Source organism: Apium graveolens, chromosome 8 (genome assembly GCF_009905375.1).
Source record: "Apium graveolens cultivar Ventura chromosome 8, ASM990537v1, whole genome shotgun sequence".
NCBI lineage: Eukaryota > Viridiplantae > Streptophyta > Magnoliopsida > Apiales > Apiaceae > Apium > Apium graveolens.
The window spans coordinates 972,226-998,008 of NC_133654.1; the positions used below are offsets into that span (position 1 = coordinate 972,226).

At 34.2% G+C, this 25,783-nt stretch overlaps 3 protein-coding genes across 3 annotated transcripts; 2 read left to right on the forward strand and 1 right to left on the reverse strand.

The window, feature by feature from the left end:
• Positions 1-2,726: 2,726 nt before the first annotated feature.
• LOC141677770 (vacuolar-sorting receptor 1-like) lies at positions 2,727-12,903 on the forward strand. Its single transcript, XM_074483834.1, has 12 exons — positions 2,727-3,263; positions 3,700-4,392; positions 6,450-6,538; positions 6,622-6,691; positions 6,761-6,844; positions 7,599-7,675; positions 8,547-8,628; positions 8,740-8,822; positions 10,114-10,180; positions 11,323-11,451; positions 12,023-12,129; positions 12,494-12,903. Exons 1-12 carry the CDS (start codon positions 2,966-2,968, stop codon positions 12,590-12,592), a joined length of 1,878 nt encoding a protein of 625 aa, XP_074339935.1. The 5' UTR covers positions 2,727-2,965; the 3' UTR covers positions 12,593-12,903.
• A 620-nt stretch (positions 12,904-13,523) lies between these two features.
• On the forward strand, positions 13,524-17,558 carry LOC141677769 (putative LRR receptor-like serine/threonine-protein kinase IRK). Its single transcript, XM_074483833.1, has 2 exons — positions 13,524-15,562; positions 15,914-17,558. The coding sequence occupies exons 1-2, from the start codon at positions 14,091-14,093 to the stop codon at positions 17,364-17,366; spliced, it is 2,925 nt and encodes a 974-aa protein (XP_074339934.1). The 5' UTR covers positions 13,524-14,090; the 3' UTR covers positions 17,367-17,558.
• A 1,588-nt stretch (positions 17,559-19,146) lies between these two features.
• LOC141678337 (uncharacterized) lies at positions 19,147-25,568 on the reverse strand. Its single transcript, XM_074484626.1, has 4 exons — positions 25,204-25,568; positions 24,664-25,093; positions 20,240-20,352; positions 19,147-19,874 (listed from the first exon to the last, which is right to left on the reverse strand). Exons 1-4 carry the CDS (start codon positions 25,339-25,341, stop codon positions 19,428-19,430), a joined length of 1,128 nt encoding a protein of 375 aa, XP_074340727.1. The 5' UTR covers positions 25,342-25,568; the 3' UTR covers positions 19,147-19,427.
• Between the last annotated feature and the right edge of the window lie 215 nt (positions 25,569-25,783).

Below are 25,783 nucleotides of genomic sequence, written 5' to 3' on the forward strand. Positions count from 1 at the left end.
TTGTTTCTTAGTTTTAATTGATCTATGACTGTTATGGCAATATATAACAACATACATTTAAACATGCTAGTGGGATTCAGGTCATGATCCAAACTTAGAAATAGATAACCGAACTTTTGACATATATAAAACATAAAGGCACTTCTTTGTGGAGAGTTAACAATGTACACATAAGTTTGTATGCATAACGTGTTACGTTCAGATCAATCCTAAAGCAGGATCAGCTATATTTAACAGATAAAATGAGTTTGTTTTATTGAAAAAAAACGGAAACAACGCACTTGTCAAGAAACCAGCACATAAAAAACCGTTCATTTATTAATAATACATTCGACAACATTTCGGAGCAATTTATGTGCCCGTTTTACCAAGATATTACAATGAATTTGGAAAAGCATTTTGTGATGATACATCATGAAGGTAATTTTAACATGAAGAATGAGTTTTTGTATAGGGTTAAACTCAAGTGAAGGTCATGTATCATCAAATTGTACGGGGTATTATTTGAATCACTAAAATTATAATAAATATTAAACGGATACCTCAAAATAGGTGTTCAAGAATTAAAAATTATTTTATGGAGTTCTATACATGTTCTTGAATCCTATTAGAACCAAATAAAAGTTATGAATTCCTAGTATTTTAGATGATATATTATGATTTTTAAAAATTTCTGCTAATTATTTTTATTTAAATCAAAAAATATAACTACGAAATTAGAAATAAATTGGAGATCAATTTTTAAAAATCTCACTAGGCTCACGGCCAAGAAAATCTTCTAATCATCCTAGAGAAAGGCTATCGAGAGGTAGAGGAAGAAATTTCATGAAAGATTATTTCATTGATTGTCCAATATTCAATGAGGATGATTTTCGTCGGAGATATATAATACGCCTTCATGTTTTCAATCGCATCTCGATAGTTTTTTGTACTCAAAATTTCTATTCGCATAAAAAAAGAGACGCAATTGGATTAATTTGGTTGTTACCACAACAAAAAATGAATGTTGCACTATGAATGTTCCCTTACAGTGTAACAACTGATTAGTGTGCCCGAAATATGTCGAATCAGAGAATCAACACACTTAGTCTATGATTTCTTTTATCAATGGTGCCCAATACGAGTTAAGAGCAATTTTTGAACGTGATGCGGCCTCTGTTATAAAAATCGGCCGATTTTTCAAAAATCGCCGATAAATCGCTCAAAAATCGGTCAAACATTTTGATTCGATTTGACCGATTTCCGATAAATCGCCAATAAATCATCCGATTTTTTAAAAATCGTCCGATAAATCATAAATCGGTAACTCAACCGAATAGTTCCGATTTCCAAAATCTGTAACACTGGATGCGGCATGAAGATTCTCTGGAGTGCCACACCAATTTTTTGCATAATTTTCGTGAATTCACCCCCATAAATTATTTTTGTTCGAATATTGACCGGTGATGGAATCAACAGATTGTCGAGAACACGAAATACATAATTATAATTCTTCATAAGCGACTCAATTAGTACCTATTTTATAAAACCATAAAACTTGTAATAAAATATGAGTATTTAAAATTTTTGTAAGGAAATACAAATGTGTAAAAATTTATGTTAGAAATGAATATTGGTATAGTTTTGATAGACACAAAAAATGTACCTTTATTAACAAAAATATAGGCGTTCTACGGAAAAAAGGTGATAACTCTATAGAGTGCAAAATATAAAAAGTCCATAAATTAATAATCGTGGCAAAACATTAAAAAAACTCATGAAGCAATTTTTAAAGTTGAGCCCTGATAACTGCTAGTCTGCTAAGCTTGCCTTAATGACGTCGAATATACACGTGGCATCCATGCAAAGCAATGGAGGCTAAGCTGATTTGTAGGCAATTCGCCGCGTGATCTACACCCACCTATAATTTTTCGGTAACACGTAATTATTGATAAATAATGTACTCGTGTAATTATACGGATAGATAAATTTTTAGAAAATAAATGATGATATCCTACCATATGAATCTTACATTCACATAAATTAAAAATATTAAATTTATTCGTGAATGATTTTAAAGAGAAAATTTTATATTTTAATTTTCTTTTCAATACCATTATTTCTTCCTAAGGAATTTAATTATTTTAGTAGATACTTAATTCTCTTTTATTTCAAAAGAAAATAATATTAATTTTTTGATTGAATTTTTAATAATTAAGTTTACGGTTTGTAAAAAAAATTATTTTTTAAGTGTTTGTATCTAGAATAATTTTACTATAATGTAATAATTTATTTTAAAATTATTTTTATTTTTATTTTCATTCTATATTGTAATAATTTTTAATAAATGTGATTTTACTATAATTTTATTATAAAATTAATTATTTTTTTTTCATTAATTTCAATAATTTTTTAAATAATAAAATATGTGATTTTGATTTTAATTTGATTATTAAAATTTATAATTATATATGATAAAAAATGAAATAAATTATAAATTTTATGTTTTTTAAATAATAATTTTACCATATATATTTAAAAATGAAACAAGTAACCCATAGGTCTCATATTACTTGTATATTAAGCAACGAATTTATTCCTTCTTTAATTTGCACTTGGTCTAAATAAAAAAACTCGTTTAATCCTTGTTCAAATATGGTTGGATAGGAAGAACAGAAAACAAACAGAAAAATATAATATAAAATAGCACATATTATTCCCAATTTACACGTGAAATCGAGAACTATTTTATTTTCTACTTCATCCCAAATTGACTCTGGAGTATTTTTTTTTTGTTTTTCTTTTTCACCTCAAAGACTCCTCATTTGTGTTCATCTTCTTCTGCTTCTTCTATACTAGTTCCGACAACTATAAAGATTTGATCTTTTTATGATCTGAGTGACTTGGGGTTTCAAGTAATCAAGATTTGTGATCTGGGTTACTCGTAATCAGTTGTGATCTTGTTTTTATATAATCAATCGGCAAGATGAGGAAAAAGTTAGGATTTTTACTAGTAGTAAATATGATGATGTGGTTAGAGTTTTGTATGGGTAGATTTGTGGTGGAGAAGAATAGCTTAAAAGTGACTTCACCAGATAAGTTGAAAGACACATATGAATGTGCAATTGGTAATTTTGGTATTCCTCAATATGGTGGTACACTTGTTGGTGCTGTTGTTTATCCTAAATCCAATCAAAAAGCTTGTAAGACCTTTGATGATCTTGATGCTTCTTTCAAATCCAAGCCTGGAAGTTTGCCTATCTTTCTTCTTGCTGATCGAGGGGGTAATTACTTACAATCAATTTTCATATTATACAATTTTAAGCTCTTGTCTTTTTGCCATTGATACTCGTATATTCATACTGCTATATTTTGCCCTTGATTGTATACTAGTTAGTAGTTACTTCCCCTTTTAAGCATGATTTATAGTTAAAGCTGTTGTCTTTTTTATTTGTTATGGTCTATTTATTGCAACTCACAGAGAGGGCTATATACTGTCAGTCTATAGTTGTCAGAATCTATTCATTTTTCTTTATTTGGTATTTTTTTTGCTTATAAATTGTATTCCTTTCCCCGAATCTTACTCCTTTGCGGCGTGGCATACTTAATTTGAAAAAATGAGCTGTATGAATAGGTTAAATCACTGGTCTTGAATTGTACTGTAAAGATAGGATATAGGATAAGTGTCTTAATATATACTCGTAATAACAAAACTGGCAGAATGCTATTTCACACTCAAGGCCTGGAATGCACAAAATGCTGGAGCAGCAGCTATTCTCGTTGCAGATGACAGGGTTGAGCCTTTGATAACCATGGATACTCCCGAGGAAGAAGATGCACGTGCAGATTATTTGCAAAACATCACTGTTCCGTCAGCATTAATTAGTAAATCTCTAGGGGATAGCATCAAAAAAGCTCTATCCAATGGCGACATGGTTAACATAAATCTTGATTGGAGGGAAGCGTTGCCACATCCTGACGAACGTGTCGAATACGAGTTTTGGACGAATAGCAATGATGAGTGTGGCCCCAAGTGTGAAAGCCAGATAGAGTTTGTGAAGAACTTCAAGGGAGTGGCTCAGATACTTGAACGGAAAGGGTACACGCAGTTTACGCCACACTACATCACTTGGTATTGCCCAGAGGCGTTTACATTGAGCAAACAGTGCAAGTCTCAGTGCATCAATCATGGGAGGTATTGTGCACCAGATCCGGACCAGGACTTTAGTAAAGGTTATGATGGCAAAGATGTGGTTGTTCAAAATCTACGTCAGGCATGTCTTTATAAAGTGGCAAATGAAAACAAAAAACCATGGCTTTGGTGGGACTATGTGACAGATTTTGCTATTCGCTGCCCAATGAAAGACAAAAAGTACACGAAAGAATGTGCAGATCAAGTTATTCAATCACTTGGTTAGTCCCTGATTTATATAATAATGTTTTATTTTAATTTGCTAATTTGAGATCGTAGATAGAACCAAGTTATTAATTTGCATTTGAAATCCCTTTTTAAGTAATAGATTAATATTTACCTCTGTTTCCTTATTTTCCATATCTGGTTGGTCCAAAAGCCTGATATGATGTTATGTGAACTCCTATCTAGGCAGAGTATAAACCTGATTCATCTGCAAGGCTTTAGCCTAAAGATACCCCTCTCCTCTCGGTAATAAGAGGTCCAGGGTGCAAATCTCGATGGAGGCATGTGTTTGAGCATTTGATTGCTGTAATTGACCACATGCCACAGCCACAAAAAGAATAGTAGTGAATAACTTATGCTAAATTTAGTCTCTTCTGCTTCTGCAGACTTTTCTGTCTCCGCATACTGCTGCTAATAACTGTTCAATTCCATATACGTATGTGTGTGTGTCTGTGTCTATAAATATATATGTATGTATCATCACCAAACTACTTAATATATAGCGTAGATATTTAAGACCATGTTCTTCATTACTAATCACCTTCCTTATATGTAATAGGTTAATCTATATACTCATTTAAAATATGTTTTTGACTTTGATTTTTTTGACGGAAAGTGCCTTTTGTTTTGGGAATGAATTTAGTGGACTTAGTTGACGAGAAATGATTAATTGTTTCCACTAATTTATTATCCCTTCTATCAAAATATAAGTATTGACAACTATACAGTGAACTGATAGTTTAAGGCATGAAACCTTCTTAGAATTCAGTGCTAAATAAAATCGTAGTCATGCACTGAAACATACAATGATTCTGTTGGGTCATTTTATTGATTTATGTCTTTTAATCTAAGTAGACACCTCTGCAACTAATAAATATCAGAAGCATAGCTGTCAAGGCGTCGCGTAGGCGCAAGAGCAGACAAAGCTTACTTTAATAGGGCTTTTATTCGGCCAATCCGGATTTAATTTTCTGCTCCCGATCGTCGAGCCCAGCCTTGTATTTCCTTGTTGTGTCCCGCCAGGGCATTGGCAGCGCCTAGGCGGCAGACTTGCCTTTGTTTTTGAGGGGTAGGCGACACCTAGGCCCGCCTAGTCTGCCTAATTCCGTCTTATTTCCGCCTAGTTTCAGTTCAACCCAGCCCAAAACATTATGTCCGTCAAAACTCACCAGTAAAATCTCATCTAGTATCTACAACGTTCTAATAAGGCAAAAGGAGAACGAATCATCTCCTGCCAAAGAAATGTTTCAAAATTATTCTATCATGTTATTATTCTTTTAATCTTTACAAATACTCACACGCACATAGACATATTATATACACGTGTTTGTAATTTGCACACAATATTTCAGTAATTTTATTATAGTTATCCTATTTTATTACAGCATATATATATATATATAGATATAGAAGAAAGTTCTATGGAGTCCTTGTTTTTTGTGAAGTCCTGGAGTCCAGATACGTTCTGCAATAAAATATTACGTAAAATATTGCAGAATATATTGTTTTGCGAATCATGTTATATAAATATCACTATTTTAATGAATATATTGCAAATTTTAGATATTTTACTAGTAGAACATGTATATTCTGGAATGTTAACATCCTTGTTCTGCAAACTAAGAATCTTTTGCAGAACAATATATTTTGCGATGTTCTACCTTTAAAATGTATGAATTTTGCCAGAATTTTATTAAAATAGTGATGTTTATAGTAAATGATTCATAAAATAATGTGTTCTGCAATATGTAGCTAAACGTATAATTCGTCTAATGGTCGCCTAGGCGAGCGCGGTTAGGCGGTGCACTGGCGCTAGCATTGCCTTTACGCCTTGACAAGGATGATTAGAAGCCTTGATTTATCTTGAAAATTGCATTTGTACAATTAACCATGAATCCAAATCAATAAAAAACATCTGTGTGTTCTGTGATTTTAAATTTACAAGGCAAAAATAAGCATGATTTAAGTTCTCTTGATTCTTTCAAAGTTGTTTAGCTATCTGGATAACGAGAGTGTAGATGATGCTAATTGATCCAGCAAAATTATAATGTAGGTGTCGATCTGAAGCAAATTGACAAGTGTATAGGAGATCCTACTGCAGATGTAGATAACACCATTCTGAAGACTGAACAAGAAGCACAGGTTCGTTTTCCTGGAAGATTAATACCCCCCCCCCCAGGTTTTCATAAATGTCATCAGCAAAGTAATCAGTTTTCTTGTTTTAGATTGGAAAAGGTTCTCGTGGTGACGTGACAATTCTGCCAACTCTGGTGATAAACAACAGGCAGTATAGAGGTATATAGTTAAATCGCACACCTTCCTTCTAAAAATTATGTTTCTGAAACTAATTGTTTATTGTTACAGGTAAGCTGGATAAAGGAGCTGTCCTCAAAGCCATTTGTTCAGGTTTTGAGGAGACCACCGAACCAGATGTATGTTTAAGTGAAGGTGAACGCTTAAATTTTGACTATTCAAAATTTATTTTCTAATATACAGTTTACTTACACACACCTGTGCGCCCACACACATTTTAGAATTCATGGATAATTATCATGTTACCTCAGTTGTTGAAATTACCTTATGTTGGCTCCATGTACTCTGAGAAATTATATTAATTCTGATCCACTAACACTACCAAAGTGTTGCAATAGGGGTATCTTGACATAGTCCTGTCTCTGGCTCGTATGTTTTGATGAGTATAGTTTTCTTGGTTTTCTTGTTGGGGCTTATCATTTGGTTATTTTGGGCTTAGACATTGATACTCCTCGGCTCTTTTTAATATGTGATGAGTTACCTGGACATTTAATTTAATCTTGCGGTTGACAGCCAGCTCTTTGGTGGATGCAAGTGTTTCTTTTAAACTAGTGACTGCATGCAACAGATATCACTGCTTTCAGTGTTGTATGGGCAACATATAACTACAAGCTGCAGTCTAATTAAGAAAATGTAAAACTAGAATCTGAAATCATACGTGAAGGAAAACAATATGGTTCACTAAACTTAGCGGGAAAAAAATGAGGTTCACTAAATGAACTTCTACGGAGTTTCATGGCTTGTCTCCAAAGAATGACCATAAAAGCCAGCATATATAAGTTTACTGTTTGGTTTTTTCGTGTTTGATGTTGAAGTAGTACTTTCATGAAGCTGGCTTTTTATGGTGACGCGTTGTGCTTACATGCTTTTCTGACGGTACTCCTTGCAGAAATACAAACAAATGAGTGTCTAGAAAACAATGGTGGATGCTGGCAAGATAAAGCTGCTAATATTACTGCATGCAAGGTGATTACCATTTGAATGCATGTGGGATGTGTTATTCATATCTTAGACCATCTCCAATGGAACTCTAAAAACATACTTTTACACCATTTTAGTGTAAAAGTTTACTCCAACCCAACTTTAAAAGTCGCACCATTTTGGTGACACTAAAAATTGCACCAAATTTGGTGTTGCACCAAAATTTATAGAGTTTTTCAAAATTCCAATACTCTCCTTGTATCCTTTAGCCAAAACACATCATTACTTTTCTACCCAAAAAAGAAGAAGAATATGCTTCCAAAACAAAAAAGATCACATTTTAGTGTGAAGTTTGGTGTAAATAGGTTAGAGATGATCTAAATTTTAGTGTGATTTTTACACCAATTTAGTGTGAAGTTACACCAAATTGGTGCAATGGGAGAGCATCTCCAACCCAACACTATAACACTATAATAGTGTAAGTTTTGGTGTAAAACCAACTCCAACCCAACACTATAATAGTGTGAAAGTTACACCAAATGAATAGCGTGACACCAAATTTGGTGTCAAAAGTACATTTGGTGTAATTTTTACACCAATTTGGTGTAATTCATAATTCCTACTATGCCCTTGCCTTTATTAACAAAAACAAATTTATTCCCACCATATCCCATTTATATCCTATTATATCCAAACAAGCTATTTGCTTTTGGAAAAGTAAGAATATCATATCTTTATTTAGACATTTAGTGTAAAATATAGTGTGAATGGGTTGGAGTTTTTTTTATGAATGGTGTAATTTTGACAATAAAATATAGTGTGAATGGTTGATTTTATACTATTTTAGTGTTATGGGTTGGAGATGGTCTTAGTAAAAATTAATGACTGTGTCTTATCTAATGTACATGTGTCATAGGATACATTTCGTGGACGGGTATGTCAATGCCCAGTTGTGCAGGGAGTAAAGTTTGCTGGTGATGGTTATACTCACTGTGAAGGTTAGATTTGAAAAAATAAAATATCGCGCCAGTGATACTCTTTTGTATAGTATAAGCCGCTTATTTGGCCTTTGAAGTCAGTATCTCATCTTTATCTGTAATATTTGACAGCTTCCGGATCTTTACGCTGCGAGATTAACAATGGAGGCTGCTGGAAGAAAACCCAGAATGGCCGGACATATTCTGCTTGCATTGTGAGTGGTTTTATTGAATTTTCTTACTCTTTCTAGCGGGCTGTTGCATCTCATTTAATTTTTTTATGCAACTGTTTACATGTAAATAGACACCTTAAATGAATAGACACGAATAGGCACAACCTCATGAGGCAAAATAAAGTGCAATAATATGATATCATAATAAACTATTTAAATATTAGTTGACAGTATAGAACCTTTATATACACAAAAAAGACAATAAAGAAGTGATTAGAAAAGGTAGGAGTGGGTTGAACTTGGAAGAAAGATGAAAAATTTAAGTACCACAGCAAAATCAAGAAGAAAAAGTGTAAGAAAGAGAATATTACAAATACGAAGGTACAAGACAAATATAAAGAGTAAAACAAGAGATAAGGGACACACTAAAGAGGGTAAACAAACTGGACATGGTATAATAAAATCTTTTAATATTGGGAAAACATTCGTACAGGTGAACTAAAATCGAGATAAGAAGTACCCCTTTTAGCTTTGTTTTCGAAGTATAATATATGGATTAGCACATTTATGCCCTGCGTGTCAGGCCTCGCTCCGGACGGTGAGCATTTTTTCCAGACAACCTAAATGAATAGACACAAATAGGCACAACCTCATGAGGCAAAATAAAGAGCAATAATATGATATCATAATAAACTATTTAAATATTAGTTGACAGTATAGAACCTTAATATACACAAAAAAGACAATAAAGAAGTGATTAGAAAAGGTAGGAGTGGGTTGAACTTGGAAGAAAGATGAAAAATATAAGTACCGCAGCAAAATCAAGAAGAAAAAGTGTAAGAAAGAGAATATTACAAATACGAAGGTACAAGACAAAGAGTAAAACAAGAGATGAGGGACACACTAAAGAGGGTAAACAAACTGGACATGGTATAATAAAATCTTTTAATATTGGGAAAACATTCGTACAAGTGAACTAAAATCGAGATAAGAAGTACCGCTTTTAGCTTTGTTTTTGAAGTATAATATATGGATTAGCACATTTATGCCCTGCGTGTCAGGCCTCGCTCCGGACGGTGAGCATTTTTTCCAGACATCAGTATAGACCTCTAAATACGACAAGAACATTATGTGAAAGTTACAAGTCTCATTTCAGTTGAAATTAGGCTTTGCTTGTAGTTCTGTCAATTGTCATAATAATGACACAATACTTAAATGCCTAATTCTTGTCCATAGTTATAGAAAGAAAGATATTTGGTATACCCATGGTTTTAAATTTTCTATTTTCTTGATCTTTTTTTCTTCACTCAAATATATAATATAAATTTTTCAGGATGACCATACAAAAGGTTGCAAGTGCCCACCAGGATTCAAGGGTGACGGAGTTAACAATTGTGAAGGTGCATTATGGTTCTTGTTTTTTTGTTAATGTCGAGTCATTAGTCAATTCTCACTGTTTGTCTCTTGAATCTTTTGGCCATAGTCTTGAATTGCTTTTTTAGTCTAATTTAAAGAGTAAGCGCAAGATAGCTGTGTAAGCCTACAACACTTAATTGAAACATTTTAACTAAATTGTTTGCATCAACCTAATTAACTCTGCGAGCCTCTGTGATTATGGATCTCTGGATTCTGGAATCTGTCTCATGCAAGTTACTGATACTAGTGTAAAATTGCCGACTAACTAATTCTTCTGAATGCTCTATTTAAATTGTATGTAAATTGCTCTTTTCATATTCATTTCAAAGTAGCATGTTGGCGTACACATATTCATTTCAAAGTAGCATGTTGGAAATGTACGCCTAACTATGAAGTATAAAAGCATATTTACAAACTTGATACAGGTCTTTAAGAAATTATTTCTTGATATGAAGTTTCTCTAATTTTTACCTTTGTACTTCCCTCTTACTATATGCGATATATAAATATCTAACAAAAGTACATTTAAAAGTTGTGTATGTTTAAAAGGCCTCGAACGTATACCTTGTATGTTTAAAATTCGTAAAACTTTACAAAAACAATAAAAATTATTTATTCCCTTGTAGAAAGCGATATTACTAATTAAGTAATATTGAGAGGTTTAAAGTTCAAAATTTATTTTCTCTATGCCTCTCTCGATCCATTAATCTAGATGCTTAGGTCAGTAGTTTTCACACTTTTACATATTCTATCTTCTAATTTTGTTCATTTGTTTCTCTGTATTTTTCTAGTTTTTGCATTGTGTTTAATATTTTGTTTGAAATTATCTCTGTATATATTATTTTTGTTGAGATATCGTTTGTTTAGTTTTTGCTTTGTGGTTATATATTTGTTTAGTTCTTTTGATAATTTATGCTTGTTAATTTTTTTTTTTTAAATATATATTGAGATCAAATGGAGGGTTAAGTTTATAAAGATTTGGACAGGGTGAACATCTTTGATATGCTTTTGTATGCATCTTTCACGAGGCTTTGTCCTCTACCTAATTTTCATGAACCATGATTGGTCACTTTAAATATCCAATTCTTTGAAATCTTATTCATCTCATTTATTTGATTTATTATAGATATTGATGAATGCAAAGCAAAAACAGCATGCCAATGCCCGGAGTGCAAATGCAAGAATACCTGGGGTAGTTATGACTGCAGCTGCAGTGGCAATTTATTGTACATGCGAGAACATGATACCTGTATAAGTGAGTAAATTTTTTCTTATACGAGTCTAGTTACACCAAATTATCAGCATTTTAATCTATTAATTTGATTGTTGAACGAATTTATGAAATCGTGGCTGCCTAATTTATTAAGGTTTTATTACTTGCGTTGTAGTAGGACGAAATTTATGAAATCTTGGCTGCCTGATTTGTTAATGCTTTATTGTATTGTCTTGATGACTTGAACTTAAATTTTTCATATGCAGTGGTATTATGCTCTTATTACACTCTTCACCTATTACCTTAAGGTTTTAGGAGTCTCCATTTGTTTCACTGGTTGTTATGAACATAGTGAGAATTTATGAGTTTCATATGTGCGGACTGCCAAGTTTCTCTTGTAGTTTAAAATTTAGTTAGCTGGAGCCTGGAAGCTTCCGTTGAATTTTATTTTGCAGCTAAAAGCATTGGGTTATTGAATGGAGTTGTTTGGTATAGGTTACAGTAGTTTTAAAGAGATGTAAACTAATTATTTTATATTCTAATTTTCGAGCATTGTTAAAAAATCATATTATTGTTTGCTACTTCTAAGATCAATAATTGGGGGGATCTGCAGGTAAAGATGTTAATGCAGAGGTCAGCTGGGGCTTTGTTTGGGTTATCATTCTTGGTTTGGCTGCTGCTGGAGTTGGAGGATATGCAGTGTACAAGTACAGGATCCGGGTAAGTCTTGTTTTATTTACTGATATCTGGATTTTATGTTCTGTAGGTTAGAGTGCAAAACATTACATAATAAGAGAGTGCTACCTTGTTAAATGTTCTTTAGGCGGTTTGTTGTTATTTATTATTCTTGTAATAGGGTATGCTTAATGCAATGCTGAAGGTTGAAATGGCAAGCAAAAGTACTTTTAGAGTTTTAGTTTTAAAGTTATATATCATAAGGCATCACATTTGCCAAATGCCTATACTTAGATCCCTATATTGTTGCATATTATAAGCATCCCCGTACATATCATAAGCACTCATGATTTGCATATGGAGAACATACAAGTAATATACAATCACTCACCATTTATATCTTGTGCAGAGATATATGGATTCAGAAATTCGTGCAATTATGGCACAGTATATGCCCTTGGATAACCAGCCTGAAGTTCCTAATCATCATTCACATGGGAACATCTAAATGTGGAACATATAGTGAAGAACGAACTTGGACATTAGTAGTAGATTATCCCGGACTCCTGTTGCAGTCTGCCCTAGTATTTATTTATCGCGGTGTAATAGTTTCTCTACCTGACATTAGATAACTTATATGACTCGGTTTTGATGGTTGAAAGGAATTGTTGTATTGTGTTTATGTAAATTATTAACTTTCTTTCTTTGTATAATGAACTACATTCACCCACCGGCCTTGTATTTAACAAAATCTGGACCCTTGACCTTCCGCAAAGGAAGCGAGGCAGACACCGTTTGACTGGGATGTTCTTTTATTACTTTCGTATGTGTAGGCTAATTTTTTTTGCTGAAGCTTCCTCGACACTCCGAAAAATAGTTGTTTAAAACGTTTAGCTGCTTACTTGCTTAGCATTGGATGCTGCATAGACATAGTTCAGAACTAGTATACCATAAATTATTGAACCTTTTTTTAAAAATGAGAATTCGTATTACTCGTAGACATGGTTGTATATAGTACTGCTAAACATCACACTAAAATAAGAATGCATGTTGTTGTGATCGAGGAAAATAGGAACATGTTTAAGTCAAAGGGTCTCTTTAATTTTCATACACAGATAATTCACCCACATTACCCTTTTTCTTTTTGTCTGCTTCTCAAGCAAAAATATAATGTCAACTATAATTAATACTCCATGAAGATGTTATTGTTACGTTTCATGTTTTTAAGGACTAGCTGCTGAGAAAAAGTGGGAAAATAAAAAGAAGGAAGAAGAGATGAGTAGATAGAACAACAAATCTACTGCTAAAGAGATAGTCTCCTTAAAGAGGGTTTGAGACAGCCTGCCTTGTCTTTCTTTATTTTTCCTCATTGCACTCCCACACTTTACACATATTTCTTCATCATTTTGTATCATTAGTTATCAAACACTCTTGTGTTTACCATCTCTCTCTCTCTCTCCCTCTCTCTCTCCCAGTTTTTTTAAATCTCTCTCCCCCCTCTCTCCCTTTAGAAAGACAGACAGAATTGAATGCTCTACTCTTGGGGGAATGTGGAGTGGAACATTATAATAAAAAGCTTCTGATGCTCCTTCTTCTACTCCTCAATGCTCTCCCCCACAAACCTGTACTTATTTATAATAATCATAGTAATAAATACTACTACTATACTATACTGACATCTCTCCCCCCCCCTCCCTCCTTTATTTTAAATGTGGTGATGGTGGAGTATTAATTACTCTTCTCCTTTTCTTCTTCTTTGCTCTCATATCATTTCCATCACTCTCCTCCTCCTGCAAAACTCACTATCTCTATACACATGCTACTTACACTACTTAAATTTTACCTACAACCCAACATTTCTTTTGTAATTATCATCAGCACCACTCCATAAAAATCATCACTTTCTTGCATTACACATATATATTTATGCATCTACACTCCCCTATTTCCTTACACCACTTTTAAAATCAGAACTTTCTAATATAATCTTCATTTCTTACATAAGAATGCTGCTAAGCTTGTTGTCATCACTTGTTTTTTTTGTGTTTCTCACTCCCCTGCATGTTTACTCTGATTCCTCACCTGGTGCTTTTAGTGATGATATTCTTGGTTTAATTGTCTTCAAAGCTGACCTCAATGATCCACTCTCCAAGCTCACTTCTTGGAATGAAGATGACTCATCTCCCTGCAACTGGTTTGGTATCAAATGCCATACTTACACCAATAGGGTAACAGAGCTTCACCTTGATGGCCTCTCACTCTCCGGTCACATTGGCAGAGGCCTCCTTCGACTAGAGTTTCTTCACAAATTATCCCTCTCCAATAACAACTTTACTGGCCCCATTACTGCTATTCTCTCCCAGTTCGATAACTTGCAGGTGATTGATCTAAGTCATAATAGTTTCTCCGGTTTCATCCCTGATCAGCTCTTTCTGCAATGCAGATCATTGCGTGTTATTTCTCTTGCCAAAAATAATCTTACTGGTCCAATCCCGAATACTTTTTCTTCATGTTCAACACTCAAGGGTGTTAACTTCTCATCTAACAGCCTTTCGGGCCAATTGCCTTCTGGAATTTGGTCTCTCACTGCTCTGCGTTCGCTTGATCTTTCTGATAATTTGTTGGAAGGTGTGATTCCACGGGGAATTCAGAGTTTGTATGATTTAAGAGCTGTGAGCTTGAGAAAGAACAGGTTCTATGGACAACTACCGGATGACATTGGCGGATGCTTATTGCTCAAATCATTAGATTTTAGCGACAATCTTTTGTCTGGGGAACTTCCTTGGTCAATGCAGAAACTTAGCTTGTGCAATTCTCTTGATTTAGGAGGAAATTTACTATCCGGTGAATTTCCCGACTGGATTTCTAATATGAGAAGCCTTGAGACATTGGATTTGTCTGCTAATAATTTTTCTGGTGAGGTTGCATACTCAATAGGAGAACTTCAATTCCTGAAACAACTGAATTTGTCTACAAACCAATTTACAGGAAGCTTACCGGAGTCACTGAAAAATTGTATATCGCTTAAGACTCTGGATGTTAGCTGGAATTTGTTGGCTGGTAATCTTCCTGCATGGATTTTTGAGTTAGGATTGGAGACTGTTTCTCTTTCAGGGAACAGGCTAAATGGAAGTGTAGAATATCCTTTTAGTATGTTAATCTCAGCTTCTTATCAAAGTATCCAGGTCCTAGATTTGTCTTCTAATGCATTATTCGGTGAAATTCCATCTGGCGTCCGAAACTTGAGTAGATTACAATTCTTGAATATGTCTAGGAACTTTTTAGTTGGTTCAATTCCTGCAACTTTTGGTGAACTAAAAGCCGCTCGTGTTCTTGATCTGAGCCATAATTGGCTAAATGGAAGCATCCCCTCTGGCATTGGTGGTGCAGCAGCATTGCTAGAACTGTGGTTGGAGAATAACTTTCTGATTGGTGAGATTCCACTTGAAATCGGAAATTGCTCATCTCTCACCACATTGTAAGTTTCCTACCACTTATGCTTTTACCAAGTCTTTTATATCCTTGTAAAGTTATATAGATTGGGCTAAAAACCTTGGTTATGAAACTGTTTTTACTGTAATACTAATAGTCATTGCGCTAGAGCTTTAATAATCTGCATTGTCTTGTCAACCGACATTATCTTGATAATTCTGGTCTACTGTAATGGCTAATCCTCGTAGCCCTAGTTCAATTCTTGGGAGGGTAGGTTTCTACTGTTCTACTACACATTTGTTGCATTTTTATTCATTTTATATCTGCAGACATCTAGGCGAATCGTGGTACAACATTACTGATTATTTTTGTTTGTATGATTTTTTGTCCTGCCCAGGATTCTTTCTCAGAACAATCTTACAGGTTCTGTTCCAATGGTAATCGCGAATCTCACTGAACTGCAGACTGTAGATTTCTCCTTTAACCAGCTCTCTGGAAGCTTACCCAAGGAGCTGACTAACCTTTCTTACCTTCATAATTTTAATATTTCCCACAATAACCTACAGGGTGAATTGCCTGTTGGTGGCTTCTTTGACAGCATACCTCTTTCTTCACTAGTTGGTAACCCAAGCCTATGTGGCTCTATCATGAATAATTCATGCAATGCTACCCATCCAAAACCTATCGTCCTTAACCCAGATTCATCTTCTGGCTCCTCCAATCACGGTTCTCTCTCGCCTAATCTCCACCACAAGAAAATTATACTCAGTATTTCAGCTCTTATTGCTATTGGTGCAGCCGTCTTGATAGCTCTTGGAGTTCTAACAGTTGCTATCCTTAATCTTCATGCTCGTTCTTCCATGTCAGGTGCTGCTACATCCCTTAATATATATGGCGGGGATGAATTTAGCCCTTCCCATACAAGTGAGTCCAACTATGGCAAGCTTGTTATGTTTTCTGGTGATTCTGAATTTGTCGATGGGGCTCATGGTCTGCTCAACAAAGATTGTGAAATTGGGCATGGTGGCTTTGGCATTGTTTATGAGACAGCTCTTCGAGATGGACGATCAGTTGCCATTAAGAAGCTAAATGCTTCTGGTCTGATGAAATCTCAAGAAGACTTCGAGAGGGAGGTCAAGAAGCTTGGAAAGATAAGGCACCAGAATCTTGTAGCACTTGAAGGTTATTACTGGACTCAATCTTTACAGCTGCTCATCAACGAGTATGTCTGCAATGGAAGTTTGTACATGCATCTTCATGGGGAACAGTTTGAAAATTGCCTTTCTTGGAAACAGAGATTTAATATAATTTTGGGGACAGCTAAAGGTCTGGAACATTTGCATCGCTTGAATGTAATTCACTATAATTTGAAACCTAGTAACATCTTGATAGGAAGTTGTTTTGAAGCTAAGGTGGGAGACTTTGGCCTGGCTAGTCTGTTGCCATTATTGGATCGTTATAATTTAAGCAGCAAGATTCAGAGTGCGCTTGGGTACATGGCTCCTGAGTTTGCCTGTCAAACTGTAAAGATAACGGAAAAATGTGACATTTACGGGTTTGGAATTCTGATTCTCGAAATAGTAACAGGAAATAGACCTGTGGAATATATGGAAGATGATGTGGTGGTGCTATGTGACATGGTGAGGGAAGCACTGGATGAAGGTAAATCAGAAGATTGTGTGGACAGAAAGCTTCAGGGCAACTTCCCAGTGGAGGAGGCAATTCCCGTGATAAAGCTTGGCCTAATCTGTGCATCTCAAGTTCCATCAAATCGTCCAGATATGGAAGAGGTTATCAAAATTTTGGAATTGATCCGATGTCCTTCAGAAAGCCAAGGGGAAACGGAATGAGTTGGATAATATAGTCCCCAAGTATGGTATAAAGGATACGAGTTTAAAAAGGCGATAAACAAGAATCCAGTTTAGTTGTTTAACTTGAAAACTAGATCTTAAAGTTATATATTTTCAGCCTTTGGCTTCATGTATTTTCTATCTTTATCTTTCTCAGATACTTGCTGAGGTTATAAATCACAATTTAAATGATATGGTGCGTTTTATTTAGCTGCAATATTTGCATACTTAAAGGATAACAAAAGGGATTAGCGCGTTGATTTGTGTAGTGTGAGGAAATTATCAGACAGGTTACAGTAATCTTGTCTGGCTTTAAAGATCCAAGTCTGCAACAGCTAACAACAATTTGTATCTTCAACTCCTTTCTGCATGAACATGTATAATTACCAAGTGTGCTTCTTTTTGCCTAGTATTAGTAGGACATATGCTACTTATATAACAATAATCAGATTTATATTGCTGTACTGCAAGTTATAGGGAGTGTTGTACACATCAACAAACAATCAGAGTCAAACTAACATGTAGTGATAAGAAGTTGGTATAATAATGAATGCTTAGATGTGAAGTGTTAATTAATCAAGAAATGGTTATTACTAAAGCAGACGGGGGGGGGGACTAAATGAATGCAATTTGACATGAATAAAAGGCTCTCCTACACATGGGAGAAAGTGGGATACTGGATGATGCTATATTGCTAGCTTTTGTTCCCCCAAGCTAGCAAACAGCTCAGTCACTGGTAGCAAATGTAATTTCCTTGAACTCAGTACTTTTATCATCAACACTATAACATGACTCCAGTAAATGATAATGAATATCCTTGAAGCCGAAATTTTGTATTCATTTCTCGAGATTAAAAATATATTATATTTCTATTATGTTAGGATCGGAAATAATATTGTTTCAGCAATGTTACTCACTTGTCTATATTCATTTATCTACATGATTGGAAACAAATATGCAAAATCCATGATTTATTCTTTTTATGTGACTAAACATGGAAAAAGATCCACTCAAAACAATAGGAAAAGGAGAGGTGGCTTTGCTTTAGTGGATTTTTTTCCGGGGGGTAAGTTTTAGGTTGATATTGTTAATGGAATAGAAGAGGGGAATTGCACTTTATATTATTATTGCTCTAACAAGGCAAGGGCAAGATGATAATAGACACCACAACATGATCAAAGCACTTTCACTTGATGAATAGTAGGGAAGAAAGAGGGACAACAACAGTGTCCCAGTTTTCTTTATTTTAACGTGGAGAATTGTGGGGACAAAACAGAATTGAACTTTTTATTCAAGTCCTTCAATTTGGTGTGTGTAATCATCTTGTCATATAAAGTGAAAATGGGATAGTAGATTTGTGCATATCGTATTTTAATTATTAGTATTCAAGCAGAAGCTTGGTGATAAGAGAACACAGTGACTGCAGAGAGCTTCAGTAACAAGGGTCAAAACTCATTACAGTTCACTTAGTTTTCTTCCTTTTTAATTTCCTATGCATTCCGCATTTAAAAAACTGGCTTATAGGTCTGTATGAGGGCTAAAATCTCGAAATTAAACACATGAACTGTCAACAGCCAAGACTAGTTATCGTTTAGGATTCACCTGATAATGGAACATGTAGTCAAACTGTTGAAGTAGCTGGACACTGCACTTGAACCATCAGCACCTTGATAAAAAGACTGCAAAAAACTGGAAATAAACTATACCTATGTACAAATGTATACTTTTACAGGTATGAGGTGAGATTTAATTTAAAGTTCAATTCGTTTCACTGGGGAGGTTAGGAAAGTAAGACCACGACATTGATAATTCCAGAATCAATAACTATCCAATGCTTTGTTTCAAGCTAAAAACTAAACAACTTTCAAATGCTAACAAGTTATAACTGAGAACTTACAGACTATGTAAAACTCAAAGGTCTGAATTACTTGCCAAAACATGCTAAAAAATTAAAGGGACTTTACATCCAAATTTTACATCATCCTATATCATATATCTCTCTACGTATAAAAAATAGTATCCTTCCCTTCCCCTCAAAACCACCACAAATATATTACAACATTAATCTTCCCAATCAACTTCCCATCCATCTTTCTTAGCAGACCTCGAAGTAAGGCCGTTAGCAGAGATGCTTCCAACATGGTTACCCCCAGGTGACATCACCGCCTTATCATCATCCCAATCACTATCCCAACCCTGATCCCAACCTTCTGTTGAGTTCTCATTGACCGCAGCAGCTGATTCTGGCAAACCCATTTCGAGCTCTTGATACGGAGCACCTCCTTGCCATCTACGCTTCCTTAACTTGCAGCAAGCCCATACCCCGCCACAAACTAGCACTACTAAAAACGAGAAGTATGCACCATAAATTGGGGTCACTTGCTTAGAATAAAATGAGAGCTCCTCGAAATAGTTTTTCCCAGGAGGAGCCATGAGTATTGCACAATCTCCATTTTCAGCATGTAACACTATCGTGTTAGCTTTGACCTCGGACAACGAGATATTCATCTATAATCCAGTAGCGAGATACACAAAATTAATTACACGATCTCCCTTTGACAGAAGGAAATGCATTTTTACGATATAAACCAAGCTGCTGGGTAACAACCAGTAGGGCTCCTAAGATTATCAAATACATCAATTACTAGCTGAAGTAATGTTGTGATGGTACTTTTGATTTTTAACCTTAGTATAAAGCTCAATCTAGAGAAAGGCATCTATACAACTAAAGTAGGGTGAATAAAGAGTAGATCCTCATTCTCAAATAACTTTATTCAAGTACACCTAAAAAGTAGAACTAACTCATATTTGTGCCCGTAAAAATCGACAGTGTTATGGAGAAAGAAAGATGATAGCAGGCATCAAATTAGTACCTTCTTGGTTTGGTGCGAGGGTATCTCAAAGGACCGCAAAGCATTGCCTGAAAAATTCACTTTCAATGTCCTTTCAGATATACTTTGGACAAGGATGCTTAACTGCTTTGACCCTGCAAAATAAATCCAAGTTACAAGACTGTTTAAGAATTTTAATATCCTATACAACGATTCGTGAAATTCCAGTAGCCGGTCTATGTTACCTAGTTATTAAGCTGAGTTCAAACTTAAAAAAAAATCATTTTGGATCCTTTTCTTAACGACTCAGGCTGAGCGGCACGAGCTCAGGCTTGAATCCTTAAAACAACGAGTCAAATCGGCTCAAGCTTGAATACCTGAGAGCGTATTTGACTAGGAAGATCTGATGGTCGTGAGTAAATAGGATAACCAAACCAACCAAACCAAAATGAGGGGTATACGAAATTATACCCAATTCCCGTTATTATAGTTTAGTAAAGATTTATAATTATACTAATATAAACACATCGGTATGATCTACTAATTTTTACGGGTCAAATTATTTTAATAACATTTTTTTACGGGTTTAATTATTTTACAAATCTATTCTAATTAATATATATATATATAACTATTTTAATTTAAACACACCTCGAGGGCACACATTTTTTTAAAAACCATTTTAATATAAGACATCTCTACGACCTACTTAATTTTAGGGCCTTATTAAAAACTTGTTTTACTCGGTCCAACTATTTTAAAAATCTTTTTTAATCAAAACACATAAAAAAATTAATTTAAACATAAATCTAGAAATCACTTATTTTCAAAACCTATTTTAACAGATATAAATATTTAATTATTTCAAAATTTTAACAATTTATTAAAACTAAAAATACTTTATGACAAAAACAAATATAGATATAGATAAAGTATGTATGAAAATTTTTAAAAGTAACCCGTGCGACACGGGATATAAGCTAGTTATATGCTATTTTTATATGTTAGATTTTTTTAGTTACCAAAAAACAAATCTTGCTTATTTTTAGCTGAAATTGAGTAGAAAGTAAATCACCTTCAAAGTACTGAAACTTTACTTTGAACCAGACATTTGCATGGTCATATTTTCTAACCTATTATAAGAAGGTACTACAGCTCACACTTTACCAACCTAACTTTTCCAATCAAATCACTGCACATGTTTAGAGCTGATACGATGACATCTTAAGCAAACAAAAAATGACAATTTAAAACATCTACTCAAAACAGTTTGTAACCCCGTCTAATCATAATCCTAGATCCCATCTAATCAAAATCTTCAGAAGCACCAAAATCCTAATATTTGCCACGTAACCAACAAATCAACCAAATGTGTTCAAATTACATACAACTATACAAGTTACCCACTTAAGATTATTACGATACAAGCTCAAATGAATGAACCAACTGCACTGACTATACCCATCCAAGGCCATTTATTATTTGTAAAGAATGCAACTACTACATATGTCATCTACCCTAGCTAATCCTCCTAAAGGCAAGCCACCAAAGAAAGAAAGCTTTTCATGTTACCGAATAATTGTCTCGAACTCTAGAAAATATTGAGAATACCACACAAGTCATCTTAAAAGCATGAATTCTTCAAGATCCTCTTCAAAATCGTCAGTTCTATACATCATTGTTTATGGAAGTATGTATGTAATTTAATTGTCAATTTGTCACATGCTCAATATCCTATCAGTCTCCAAGTTTACCAGATCGGCATTCTTCGAAAGCCCCTAACCCGGACTCTCTATATTTGTTACACACGGGTGCCGATGTGGGATATAAGTCATTACTGGATAATTTACTATCTATCAATATATTTTAAAACAGATAAATAGACTTCTGAACAAACTGTTCTTAGACAACAACGTCCCTATATGATTTGTTTCTCTGGATCCACCGAGTTCATTGCACTTTTCACCCCAAAACTGTGTTTCGAAAACACTTTTGTTTCGATAACACTTTGATATCGTTACTCTAAACTTAAATAGTTTGTAACCCCAGAATTTTGAACTTGCTTGCAAAGTGAAACATTTCCGTCATATTTCTGTCAAAGCATCCCATTAACATTAAACTGATACTCCCTTCGTCCCGTTGATTTCTCTACGTTTACTATTTGCACGCATTTCAAGGCCTTTATAACATATACTTTCGTAATGTTTTTTTAAAATTTTTTTTTGAATAAAAGTTTAAACATAAAACTTTTTTACAGAAAAAAAAATTTTAAAAAATATAATGGAGTTATACTTTAAATGAACATTGAAAAGCGTGCCAAAAAGTGATGTAGAGAATTCAATGGGACAGAGGGAGTAGTATTTATCTCAAATTGCACATACTTTGACATATATGATAAGATATGTAATTACAATATCTGGCCTCTCTCTCCCCTTTCTCATCTCTTCTATTTCTCCAATAACTTCAAACAACTGAGCTTTTTCCTTCTGCAATCTGTCTAAAATATCCTCGAATCCCAGTACCTTCTTAACGCCTTTTTATCCAGGCTTCTCTATCTTAATTTCTTATTTCTTAGTTGCCAGCTTTTTTAGTGAGGTCCCACCGTGATTTAGGAGCTTTCTCGTGATTGAAAATTTTAATTAATGACTATAGTGTATTGATGCCATTTTGGCAGTGCTAATGAACAATCTACATTCATAGTTTCTCAAATCTGACGGGTCAAAACAACCACAAAAATATAAGACTGTTTGTATTGAGCTCCAAATACTTAACTCCTACTTGGCAAGAACTTCCCCTGTTCCAAAAGAATAAGCATCACTAGAAAACAAATTTGGTAGCATTCCCATAGAAGAATTAGTTTTATTGATACGAAATCTTTAAAAATTAAAATAATGGGGGCTTGAAAAAGAAAATGTCATTAATTACTTGAATTTGCAAATTAAACTGATCAATATTAGTGTTTATTGAAATAAATTAAATTATGCCTGAACTATTTATACATATAAATATATTCTTAATATCAATTTTAAAATATAGAAAAATAACTATTTAATTGTAGGTAAATTTCATACATTTATATAATTAATAGTATTTTTCTTTCTTTTATATTACTTCAAGTAGATACGAGATACAACTGACTGTATACCCAGTTTGGCCGTCACTTTATTAACTTCGACGCACAGATTAATGAAGTACAAACCGAAGAAAAAAAAAACTAAAGGAAAAACATGTTAACTTTTAAAGTTTCATTACTACAGTGTTTTTTAAAATACTTTTGGGGTGCAAATTGCAATTACCTCTTATCCATAGCTATATGACTTTGACGTCTATAAATGCATCGAGTGTATTGATATCTTTAAATCACGAAAGATATCACAACACGACATCCTCTATAAAATGAAACAAATTACTTCCAGGTTACCAAACTCCTAGAATCTCTAAAGGTCTAAATGCAATCATAAAATAACTATGTGGCCTAAATCCCGGCATAAATAAGGTGTATAACTAGGGTACTTAAGCCTAAGGATGTATACAATTTGGGGGAGAGTCAATTATAACAACCTCAAGCTTGGTGCCAGAAACTCCTATAAACAACCATATTCATAAAAAATTAGCTATATAATAATTTCATCCCTACCTCCATAATTTCCAGATTCATCCAACAATAATTGACACTTGGTGTTTTATGCTCCGCATCACTTGGGGGGATATAACATTATTACATCTGTGGAGGCTAGTCGAGAGTTGTAAACACCACCTATTTTATCAAATCCAGTATCCACAAACTCACATGCATAGTATTGTTCGTAGGGTCGTAGTAGGAGATGATGACATTATACAAGAGGGAAAAATCCTGCGAGCGGATCCATATCCAAGACAAACTAAGAATCTACGCCTCTGATCTACTTGTGTTGGATATATGTACCCGACCCCGGTTTACATAATTTATAGTAATTTAGTTTATGTTCTTAATTCTTGGACATATTATAAATTCTTGTAGTTCTTTACGTGTTTTACTTGTTTGAAACTTATTCTAATTACTATATACAAAAATGTAATTCCAACAATTTAGTACACAATATGGAACGGCACAAAAAATTTAGTGTTTGTGTTTACATTTTGAGTACACGAAACAAAAATACACGACACGACCCGAATTTCCAGGTCTACTAAAATGCACACAGGTTAGGCACGCTACCAACACAGTATCACCTTTAGCTGGTGGAAAGGCCAACGTAAATTCCAATCTTGCTATTCATAACTCATGGTAGTCAATCTAGGACATATTAAATTACAAAGCCCTAAAATAATATTAAGTTTATAGCTAAAGATCAAGACTTGGAATGGTATAGAAGAAAAGATGGCAGTCTCAAAATTCATCAGCTCGTAACTCTCCCATTGATTCACGTTATATTTAAACAAGTAAAATGAAACTACAATTACAAAAGAAGATCTTGATAAATTACCTGGCTCTGACGGTAATACGCAGGCAACCATAGTGTTCAGAATATTGCAATTTTTAGTCAATCCTGCACAGCTTAAATGAGAGCCAGATTGAGGGTCAATAGTGCCACCTCTTTTCCCTTGCCCCTCTTGCTGCCCTGTAATATTTGGCACAGATTTACTACTACCAGTCTCATTTCTCGTAGCCCCCGTATCAGTAGGCTTCTCCTTTTGATGTTTGGCCGCAGTAGAGTTCGAGTCCTTGCCTTTCTCGTGTTTAACTGCAGTAGCATTCAAGTCCTTGTCATTTTCATGTTTGACAGTAGTAGAGTTGAAGGTCTTCTCTTTTTCATGTGTAACTGCAGTGGAATTCAAGTTGGTGTGTTTTTCAAGTTTGGGCGCAGTAGAATTCAAGCCCTTCCCACCCGAAACCGGAGCTGGAATCGGAGAATTCTAATACCCAGCAGAATCACAGCAGAACATATTAGAACTAGACATACCAAAAGATCAAATTTTATTGGCAAAGCTAGTATTTTTGATGTACAAAACAATACAAAATTTACCTGGGTCAAATTTGCAGCAGATGAGTTATTGGTCTCTAAAATTGCTTTGCGGAAATTCAAGACAATTGAAGCATCAGCAAAAGAATCAACAACAACTATAAATGTAAGGGCTAGAATAATCAATCCATTTTTAGCCATAACACAATCTTGGCCGATTGTGAAATCAAAGTTTGATCACATCAAAACTGAATATGGCTTACAAAATAAGAGCCCAGAAAAAGTATATGCAATCTTGATATTTGTAGTAGGTAAAAATTCAATCTTGCTCGCTATAAGTAATAACCTATAAATCTGAATCTGGCAAACAAGTGGAGATGTAAACGGGAACGAACTTATAAAAATAAGTTCAATGAATTTTGTGCTGGGATTCACAGTCTGAATAGAGTAATTAAGAGGTCAACGGGGCTTTAAAGCCCAATTGTGCATCTACTAGCTAATTGGTTTTGTTCTTTTTCCTTATAGTGGCCCAATATCAATTTTGGCAGCCCAAATTTCCGGGCTTTGAAATTTACTAAATGTGAGTCATGCAATTTATGAAGGTCTTTTTTAGAATTTGGATTGTATTAAAATATTTATTTTT

What these genes read in the sequence shown, in the direction of transcription:
- LOC141678337 (XM_074484626.1), bottom strand. Translation starts at nt 25,341, where the DNA reads ATGGCTAAAAATGGATTGATTATTCTAGCCCTTACATTTATAGTTGTT. An exon ending in CGTATTACCGTCAGAGCCAG is followed by an intron (nt 20,353 to 24,663) that starts GTAATTTATCAA and finishes TTTATTTTGCAG; the next exon opens with GGTCAAAGCAGTTAAGCATC. An exon ending in CCTCGCACCAAACCAAGAAG is followed by an intron (nt 19,875 to 20,239) that starts GTACTAATTTGA and finishes ACTGGATTATAG; the next exon opens with ATGAATATCTCGTTGTCCGA.
- LOC141677770 (XM_074483834.1), top strand. Translation starts at nt 2,966, where the DNA reads ATGAGGAAAAAGTTAGGATTTTTACTAGTAGTAAATATGATGATGTGG. An exon ending in GGACATATTCTGCTTGCATT is followed by an intron (nt 8,823 to 10,113) that starts GTGAGTGGTTTT and finishes TAAATTTTTCAG; the next exon opens with GATGACCATACAAAAGGTTG. An exon ending in CGGAGTTAACAATTGTGAAG is followed by an intron (nt 10,181 to 11,322) that starts GTGCATTATGGT and finishes GATTTATTATAG; the next exon opens with ATATTGATGAATGCAAAGCA.
- LOC141677769 (XM_074483833.1), top strand. Translation starts at nt 14,091, where the DNA reads ATGCTGCTAAGCTTGTTGTCATCACTTGTTTTTTTTGTGTTTCTCACT. An exon ending in TGCTCATCTCTCACCACATT is followed by an intron (nt 15,563 to 15,913) that starts GTAAGTTTCCTA and finishes TGTCCTGCCCAG; the next exon opens with GATTCTTTCTCAGAACAATC.